The sequence below is a fragment of the Salvia miltiorrhiza genome, chromosome 5, assembly GCF_028751815.1.
Source record: "Salvia miltiorrhiza cultivar Shanhuang (shh) chromosome 5, IMPLAD_Smil_shh, whole genome shotgun sequence".
In the NCBI taxonomy this organism is placed as follows: Eukaryota; Viridiplantae; Streptophyta; class Magnoliopsida; order Lamiales; family Lamiaceae; genus Salvia; species Salvia miltiorrhiza.
The window spans coordinates 51,859,482-51,869,435 of NC_080391.1; the positions used below are offsets into that span (position 1 = coordinate 51,859,482).

Below are 9,954 nucleotides of genomic sequence, written 5' to 3' on the forward strand. Positions count from 1 at the left end.
GCACGGTTTTTAAGAAAAAATGGTAAAGTGTATTGATAGTAGAGAAAAATATGTTATAATTAGTATTGAGAGTGGTGAAAAGGTAAAAAAGTGTTATAATTAGTATTGGGAGTGGTGAAAAAGTGAAAAGTAAGAATAAATAAAGTATTATTAGTGGTGGGGTAGTTGTCCAAAAATGGAAAGAAAGAAATAGGAACTTATTTGGGGGACGTCCCAAAAAGGAAAAAGATGAACTTATTTCAGGGACGGAGGGAGTAATAATAATAATAATAATAATAATAATAATAATAATAATAATAATAATAATAATAATAATAATAATAATAATAATAATAATAATAATAATAATAATAATAATAATAAACTGCTTAAGAATTGAGTGTTCATATAATAAATAGATAAATAAATAAATAAAGTAATGGGCTTAGTGGGCAATAATAATAATTGGTGCAACTTTTTTATACAAACTATAAATGTTTACGGGTGATAGACTGATAGTGGGTTAATGTTGTGGGGTTGGTGGAATTTAGTTAATTACATGTAAGTTAAAATATAGCGTTATATGTAAGTGTAAACTTCCGTTAAATAATTAGTAAGATCTGTTAAAAATTTAACGCCGTTAAACTGCTTTTTTATATAATATATAGATTTTTCCACATATTGTGTTTACCATTACATGTTGAGACAATCCAACTCTTCAAACCATCATGTTTCCTGAAAAAATAGTAAAAAATAAAAAAAATAAAACAATAATAATAATAGGGTTAATTGCCGGAAAAACCATATACTTTTTCGAAATTTGGTTTTTTCCCATGACAAAAAAAACTTGAACAGAAATCCATGAATTGAACAATTTATTGCATTTTTCCCCCGCGTCCATTTTCCAGCGATCTCCGATGGAGGTCCGATCCAACGTGGCTACCACCTAACCTTAATTTTCCACCTCACCCTAACACCTAATTTTCCACCTCACCTCAACCCAAAACCCTCACAGCAGCCCTAAGCATCGAAAATTCTTCTCTTCTTGCGATTTTTTACAGATTCCATCTTCAAGGTCAATACCACTGTAAAAGCTTAAATTTTTACCATTGACTAAGTTAATTTGTAAGTACACAGTCACTTGGTGGTCCCTCAAAGAGAATTCCTCTCTCTCGGTCGTTGGAGTGATGGCAAATAGGTAGGGCTTCATTGAATTCTTTTTTACCTTGCTTTGTTGGTGTAGATTTTTTATTGTTGTTTCCCCCCTTTTTTGCAGCAGCACCTTCGACCTATTGCTCTACTATGGAGGTCAATTTGAAGAAAGCAATGGCGGTAAGGATGGAATCGATTGCTACGTGGGAGGATTTGCAGTTGGGAGGTATGGCTTAGACTTAGATTTATTCGGCTATTTTGACCTCAAGGATGAAGTAGATAAGCTAGGTATAAAAAACTAGAATGGCTTGTGGTATGTGAAACTGAAAAATAGTACCCGGGAAGAGATTGTAGATGATAAAGGAGTCATGTCAATGTTAAGTGATGTTAGTGATGATTACAGGCACGTAGATGTTTTCATTGAGGGTGGGGATATATCTGGTGTTAGTGCTGCTAATAGAGAGTTTGAAAATGTAACTAGGGAGTGTGAGGGCAGGGACCCTGATGAGATCTTGATAGACAATTATAATGGGGAAGAGAGTGAGGGTGGTGAAGATGATGACTATGATCCTGTAGAGAGTGAGGGTGGTGGGGATACTGAAGTCAGTTTAGGTAACACAAATTCAGGAGATGATGAGTTAAATGAGAGTAGGAAGAAGTTAAAGGAAAGTAGGAAGAAGATAAGAGAGAAAGATCCTGTCTTTAGTCACATTGATGATCCAGAGCAAAATTTCAATGAGTTAGAGGTGAGTGGGAATATTTCAGAGTATGAAGAGAGTGATGGGTATGTTAATACTGATGAGAGTGACTTAGATGCTGAGACAAGTAAGCTTAAGTCTAAGATAAAGGTTTATGACCCTACTTGTGATCATAAAACCTTAGAATTCCAACTAGGCATGAGGTTTGACAATGGTTGGGTTTGTAGAGATGCATTGAAGACATGGGCTATAGAGAATGGAAAGCATATTAGATTCAAGAGAGTGAGTGCTGATCAATGCGAAGCCTACTGCAAACCTCCCTGTAAATGGAGAGTTTATGGGTCTATTGTTGGTGCTACAAAGACTTTCAAGATAAAAACTTTGGGTAAGAATCATTCTTGCAGTAGGGATATGAACAACAAATTGGTGGGTTCGAAGTGGATTACCACAAAGTATCTCAATATCTTTCGGTTGAGGCCCAACATTTCAGTTGAAGAATTGAAGGCTGACTTGTGGGAGAGGTTTAGTACCCGAGTTGGTGTTGATAGGCTGTATAAAGCTAGGTCTTTAGCTAGAGAGATGGTGAGGGGCTCAGTGGATGAGCACTATGGTATGCTAAGGAGATACTTAGCTGAACTTAGGAGGGTTGACAAGGATGGCATGTATGAATTGCTTGTTGGGGAAGAAAACATTTTCAAGGGCTTGTATATTGGCATTTCACAATTGATAGGTGGGTTTATAAGTGAATGTAGGCCAATAATTGGTCTTGATGGTTGTTTTTTAAAGACATACTTGGGAGGTATCCTCTTAGTGGCAGTTGGCAAAGATGGGAACAACCAAATGTTCCCCATTGCTTGGGCAATTGTTGAGATAGAAAACCAAGAGTGTTGGACTTGGTTTCTAAAACTTTTGTTCTTTGATTTGGGTATTCAAGATGGTGAAGGCTGGACCTTCATCTCTGATCAGCAAAAGGTCAGAATTCAATTTAATCATCTCTTTACTTTACCATTTAATCATCTTCATTTAATCATCTCTTTACACATGACAGGGGTTGGAAAATGCAGTAGCCAACCTGGCTCCAAATTCAATTCATAGAAACTGTGCAAGGCACATTTACATGAATTGGAAAAAAATTCATAAAGGCTCAACCTTGAAGAGTCTTTTTTGGAGAACAGTGAGGGCTACCACCATTGCAGATTTCAAGATGGCACTACTTGCAATGAAGAAAGAGAGTGCAGAGGCTTTTCAAGATTTCATCTCAAGGGATTTTCACAAATTCTGTAAGGCCTACTTCTCTACTACCCCTAAGTCTGATGCACTTGATAATAACATCAGTGAAACTTTTAATGGTTTCATATTAAATGCAAGGGGTAAACACATAATCCATATGTATGAAGAGATTAGGACCTCTATTATGAGTAGACAAGTGAAGAAGCTAGAGTTAGTCAAAGATAGTGTTGAAGGATCTGTCCAAATGTGAGAAAAAAGCTTGAAAAACTTAGGTTTGAGAGCAGGAATTGTATAGCATTTCCAGCTGTTGGTTGTAAGTTTGAGGTACAATTGCATGCGGATAGATTTGTAGTTGATGTAGAAGAAAGGGTTTGTGCTTGTAGGGTGTGGCAGTTGACTGGTCTGCCTTGTGTACATGGCATCTGTGCCATCCAATATATGGGGAGAGAGGTGAGTGATTTTGTTGATGACTACTATTCGGTGGGTAAATACTTGGAGGCATATAAGGTTGGGGTAGAGCCTATTAATGGCCATTTGCTGTGGCCAGAAGTAGAGGGGTTCACTGTGAAGCCTCCAGTTGTTAGGAGGATGGTTGGAAGACCTAAGTTAAAAAGGAAGAGAGCAGCCAAGGAGATTGACCCCAAGAACCCCCATAAACTGAGAAGGCATGGTCAAGTGATAAGATGCAAGAACTGTAGCATGGAAGGCCATAACTCCAAGACTTGCAAGAATGAAAAAGTCGAGATGCATAAACCTGACAAGGTAGCTTTCTATTTTTGCATCATTCTTTCCATTACATACAACATATAGTCTTAACTTTTTGCACTTGATAATAACACAGAAGAAAAGAGGAAGGCCAAGCAAGGACAAGCCCTCAACCTCCCAAGCACCAGCCCAAGAAACCTCTCAAGCACCAGCCCAAGAAACCTCTCAAGCACCAAACCAAGCACCATCCACAGCACAAAGTAGTGTTACAGCTGCCACCATTTCAAGGGAAATAAATTTCTCCAAGAAAGGAGTTGGAGTGTACACGAACTTAGCAACTGGAAATGTCTACTTCCAAGGGCGTAGAATCATTCGAGGAAGCACCTCTCAACCTCCAGCTAGGGGCAGAGGCAGGGGAAGACCAAGAAGAACAACTAATGTGGTGACAACTCAAGAAAGTGTTGCTAGAGCTCCAGGAGATGGTCAAGTTTGATGTTACTGAACTGATGCTTTTGAAATATGTAAACAAACTTGTTTTCTTGTGAAGTTGTGTACTCTAGTTTTTTTTGTAAAGTTGTGTAATGATGCTACTGAAGTTGTGAACTGATGCTACTGATGCTTCAGTCTTTTTTGTGAACTGATGCTATGGAAAATGCAGGAGATATGAATTGTTCACTTGATTGTGCATTCCATTTCTATACTCTTATTTTTGAGCATTCCATTTCCATATATTGTTGAGCAGATTGTTGAGATTGTTTGAGCATTCCATACTCTTATTTTTGAGCATTCCATTTCCATATTATTGAGCATTCCATTTCCAGATGTTTGAGCATTCTATTTCCATATTTACATGCTTATTCCATTCCATTTCCTAAGTTATGGTTTTTGAGCAGGGACAAGGACAAGGACAAGTTAAAAGCAACATTTCATTTCCATTTTCTATGATAATGAACAAGAACATTTGTTACAAACCAACATTTCATTTCCATTGATTATCAAAACAATGTTGTTGGCATAACTATTACATTGAATTGCATTAGGCAAAATAAACAACCATAACACAAGCTACACACAAAACCACTAAAGCTCGGATCTTCCATTCAAGATTCTTCACGGCATTCTCGAATTTTCTCAGATTAGTCTTCACTTCATCAACACAAATTGATTCTCCATCATTTGATTTAGCAAAACACAACCCATCGGAATTTCCATCTCCAGCTTCACCGTCCTTGGCCATAGCTTTCAACCTCAGTACAGTGGTCTTGTAATACGACGATAGCTCAGGATCCACCCATTTCCACATGCCACAATCGCCCTATAATACTACATAATTATCAACAAGATCAACCCAAAACACAAATATGCAAAAATAACACCAACCTTTACATTGCTACAACAAAGGAATCGCCGAAACGGATTTTTCTCGGTGTGAGATACACGAAGGACGGCTGGTATTCGACATCCACATTGTGCAGCCGGTTGCAAAGCTCCTGAATTCGAGCTTTCGGACATTTTGCTCGAAGAACCCTAATCGCGACTCCAAATGTTTCCCAAATCCTAATTTCAGATTTTCTAATTCAACTGTCAAAAAAATCATGAAACGACGTCGTTTAATTAAAATTAAAACGACGTTGTCTCGTTCAATTGCCGGCGATGACACGCTAGAATTCTGATTGCCACCTCGGATTCAATTTCGCCGGAAAATAGACGCAGGGAAAAATGCAATAAATTGTTCAATTCATGGATTTCTATTCAGGTTTTTTTGTCATGGGAAAAAACCAAATTTCGAAAAAATATATGGTTTTTCCGGCAATTAACCCATAATAATAATAGCAGCAAGTGTTCGACGAAGAACAATTTGTTTTTTCCATTAATTATACAATAGAGATAAATGCATGCGACAAAAATGTCAGACGCTCAGTTTCATTAAAAACCTGCCAGCATTGAGGAAAATTAGCTAATACTCCCTCAAAAAACAAACTTCTAACACGAATTTTAAGAAAAAGATCGTTGATTGAGTGTATTTAAAGTGGAAAAAAAATCAAGAAAGTGACAAATTTTAAGAAAAAAGTTGTTGAGTGTATTGAAAGTGAATAAAAAATTATTGAGTGTATTAAAAGTGGTGAAAATATGCTACAATTAATATTGAGAGTTGTAAAAAAGTGAAAAATAAATCATTATAAATGGTGGGATATAATCCAAAAATAGGCAGAAATTTTTTTTGTGGACGTCCCCAAAAAAACAATTTGAAAGTTCTTTCGTGGACCAAGAAAGTACAAATTGACTAATTTATAATTTATAAATACAGTAAAACCTCTACACAAAAATACTCTATTTAAAGATAAACTCTATTGAGGAATAAACGTCCATGGTCCCAACTTGAAACCAACTATCAATAGGAATAAATTTTCTACATTTACATAACTCATATTTTTTTCCAAATCCCACATTAAGAAAACACACATTAGATTAAAGTATTTCCCAACAAAAGGCAACCCAAATTCAACGCAGATGACACAACCCTTTTCATCTTCTTCACTCGATTCTTGAATCATCTCTCCCACATTGAAACCAGATTTGTAATATTTCACACCAATGGCAACTAAACTAGCTCAAAACTCTTCCATCTCTCACAGACAGACTCACATTCAGATACCACACTTCATAATTTTCACTCACATTAGAATCACACATTCAAAATCAATGCCACTCAAAGCTCTTCCATCTCTCATTGATAAACACATACACATACAGATAAAATATGATATATATGCACAACAGCACAAGGAATGGACACAACAGAAGCAAAAGAATCCAGTTAAAATCTAGCAAACGGCAAAATCGAGCACCACAACTGTCAAAAGATACATGCAGTAGTAACACTGCATTAAAGTAAGACATAAACTACTTATAAACAAGGTTCAAATTTGGTCAACAACTCCACGTATACAAATGTAGAACAAAATTGCACATTCAAACTAACTTCTCTTAATCAAACAAACCAAAGCCCATGTCATCGTCACTTTCCTCTTTTTCCTCCTCCTGAAAAGATTAAAAGGCACAAGAAATATTCATAAGAAAAGAACAATTAGCCTACAATTAGAATCAAGGTCCATCGAAATTAGAATCTACTTGAAATCCACACAACTTGCTTAAGAACTAAATCATGATTCAAATCCATAACAAATGGATTTAATACCATGGCTCTAAAATGCATTCTCAAGTTCTTCAACCCAGACAATCTCACATAATAATATTATAATTTCATTGACATCAATTTTGAATGTCACCAAAATTCTTGCTTGCTATGACAAAAGCCTAATGTATGTTTCTACTAATTAGAGATGGTTTGGCATGTATTACCTAGTGTTTTACAATCTGCTTGAAATTAAAATAAACTATAGAATACTTGTTCGGAAAACAGGTTAAATTATACCTTCTTCTTCTCCTCTGCAGCAGGGGCAGCTGCAGCAGCGGCACCACCGGCAGCGCCAGTTGGAGCAGCGACTGCAACGGCGCCACCGCCACCACCAGCGCCGACATTCACGATAAGATCCTCGACATTCCTCTTCTCGCAAAGCTTAGAGAAGAGACTAGGCCAGTACGATTCAACCGACAAATTCGCAGCCTTCAGCAGTGTCGAGATTTTCTCCGCCTAAAAACAGGTATGAGAATAAAATTATATACAAAAAACATCTATACGAATGGATATAAACATATGAAATCCCGGTCAAAAACAGAAAATATGAAGATTCAAATCAAATGTTGAAATTCCGATCAAAAACAGAGAAATGCAAATCAAATAGTAAAAAAAATGTTACAGTGATGGGGATTCCATCGTCGTGAAGAATCAAAGCAGCGTAGGTGCAAGCGAGCTCTCCAACCGACATCTTCTCTTGCGGAAAAGAGACTGAATGGGAATTAGGGTTTTGCAATGCCGCTGCGGCTTATTTAGAGTTAGGATTTATATATATTTGAGCCGGCTTACTATGATTAGGGCTGACGCCGCTGACCTTGTGGCACCTATTATATTCATTTTCAGGTTTTGCTGCGACGGTGCTGTGGTTTCGAAAAATTGCATATAAGCCCACAATCTTTTTTTGAGCACATTTTGATTTTGTTATGAATCTGTCTATTTTTCTCATATTCTTAAAATATGGGTAAATTATTTTCTATTTTTGAAACACTACCTCATTACATAACACCTCGCAATAATATGTTAATGCTTGACGAACGACTTCATATTTAACTTTGTTGTTTGCTTAGAAGCATATCACCGCACAATATTTGATACACATTCACTGTAATTGACGAACATATGTATTTGACAACGAGCACTTCCAACATTTTTCAAATGTTGCCACAAATAGATTCTTGTGTTGATCGTTTTTCATTTGGCAACCCCATTTCATTTTCACAACTTACACCCCTAAATTTGCTACTAATTTAGCCTCACGATCCTCATCCAAGTGATATAAGTAATCCGCAAAGAGATGACGTTATCACAATTATTGTTTAAGCAATTAGTATAATATAAAATTCTTTAAAAGAAATTTATCAAATTTGATGATACCACTTGCCACATAGTTACAGACGTTATATCATAATAAGAGTGTGCCATTATTTTTATTTTGGAACGTCCCACAAGAGTGTGCATTTATTATTTTTGGACATTGTTTCATCGGTAAGTCCTTATTTTTTTTATTAAAACTCGTGCTACCAAAATATAATTGGACCAATCGCACTATCTAATACTCCCTCCGTCCACGAAAGAACTTCCTATCTTTCCCTTCTGGGACGTCCACAAAAGAACTTCGTACTTATTTTTGGACTATACCTCACCACTTATAATCTTCTTACTTTTCACTTTTCACAACTCTCAATATTAATTACACTTTTTCATCACTCCCAATACACTCAACTACCTTTTATCCACTCTCAATACACTCAAAAATATTTTTTCTTAAAACTCGTGTCACTTCCTCTTAGGAAGTTATTTCATGGACAGAGGGAGTATGAACAAATGCTCTCTAAATGTATCAACACACATGCGCTTTAAAATTTGAAAAGTTTTCCATCTTAGACCACTAATAACATCTTTTTTAATTAATTTTTTATAGTCCCCAAATATGACTTAATGAAGGTTTTAGTTTTACTATACTAAATTGACTCATTTACACTTTCAATATCACCTATTCATCCCCATAAAAACTTACATAAAGAGTTCCTGTAAAATATACGTATCATACTACTATCCTATACAAAATGTAGATTTCGATACATTTATGTCCTAGATTATACATACACAAAATGAGAGTAAAATAAAAAATAAATATGAAATTAGGAGAAAATCAGGGCTCTTAATTAAATTAGTGACTAAAACGACATTCTTTTATTTATTTTATCAAACGGCGTCGTTTTCAAGTCAACATTAGTAAGCCACGTCACTTAGAAGTCAGCAAAAGTATGGCCGAAAGATTTCACCATGGAGACTCAATCAAAAGTTTATGTATTTTACACTGACATTTGAAAGTCATAGGAAAAATGAAAATTCGTCCGAAGTTAGTGAATTCAATTTTGGTGTTATTTACCCAAAAATTAAGGTGTAACTATTGCACATCTCTTTTAAGTACTAGAAGGTTTTTATTTTGTAAATTGATAATTGATACAGTAAAAAGGAAAAGAAAAATGAAGCGTTTAAACGCAATATATTTTTAAGCTATAACATCACAAAATAGAGAAAATTGATGGTTTGTAATTTTATTTTTTACTATTCAAATATTTTATGTGAGTTTAATTACAAATTATTTGGAATCAAATAGCACAACTATATTTTTATTTTTTAGCTATAGAACACCACGTCATTTTCTTTAATTGATGAAATTTTTTTGGACAATTTCGCTTTTTGTTACAAATCAAAAAAATGATAGTATTAAAATTTTTCTAAAACTAAAATGAGATCAATAGCAATTAACCTTGCAATTCTGTCGAATTTTCGATCTAATATGATTATATAAATACGTCAAACTCGTCACTAATTTCTATAAATTAACTCGAAATAGGAAAAAAAAAGATCTAACAAAATCTTATCTTATTAAAGCATCCACATTGGAGAGTCAATGTGGGCTCTTCAAAGTGATCCCTCGTTTAAGATCTCACCGTCCACATTGGGAGACCAATACCTCAATTC

At 35.4% G+C, this 9,954-nt stretch overlaps 3 protein-coding genes across 3 annotated transcripts; 1 reads left to right on the forward strand and 2 right to left on the reverse strand.

Moving 5' to 3' along the window:
- Positions 1–1,499: 1,499 nt before the first annotated feature.
- LOC131026100 (uncharacterized) lies at positions 1,500–4,257 on the forward strand. The gene is made up of 4 exons (XM_057955873.1): positions 1,500–2,801; positions 2,878–3,305; positions 3,404–3,821; positions 3,901–4,257. The coding sequence occupies exons 1-4, from the start codon at positions 1,500–1,502 to the stop codon at positions 4,255–4,257; spliced, it is 2,505 nt and encodes an 834-aa protein (XP_057811856.1).
- A 473-nt stretch (positions 4,258–4,730) lies between these two features.
- Positions 4,731–6,425, reverse strand: LOC131024994 (uncharacterized). Its single transcript, XM_057954593.1, has 2 exons — positions 5,145–6,425; positions 4,731–5,079 (listed from the first exon to the last, which is right to left on the reverse strand). Exons 1-2 carry the CDS (start codon positions 5,274–5,276, stop codon positions 4,801–4,803), a joined length of 411 nt encoding a protein of 136 aa, XP_057810576.1. The 5' UTR covers positions 5,277–6,425; the 3' UTR covers positions 4,731–4,800.
- A 140-nt stretch (positions 6,426–6,565) lies between these two features.
- Positions 6,566–7,762, reverse strand: LOC131025002 (60S acidic ribosomal protein P1-like). Its single transcript, XM_057954600.1, has 3 exons — positions 7,586–7,762; positions 7,201–7,419; positions 6,566–6,806 (listed from the first exon to the last, which is right to left on the reverse strand). Exons 1-3 carry the CDS (start codon positions 7,652–7,654, stop codon positions 6,753–6,755), a joined length of 342 nt encoding a protein of 113 aa, XP_057810583.1. The 5' UTR covers positions 7,655–7,762; the 3' UTR covers positions 6,566–6,752.
- Positions 7,763–9,954: the final 2,192 nt, after the last annotated feature.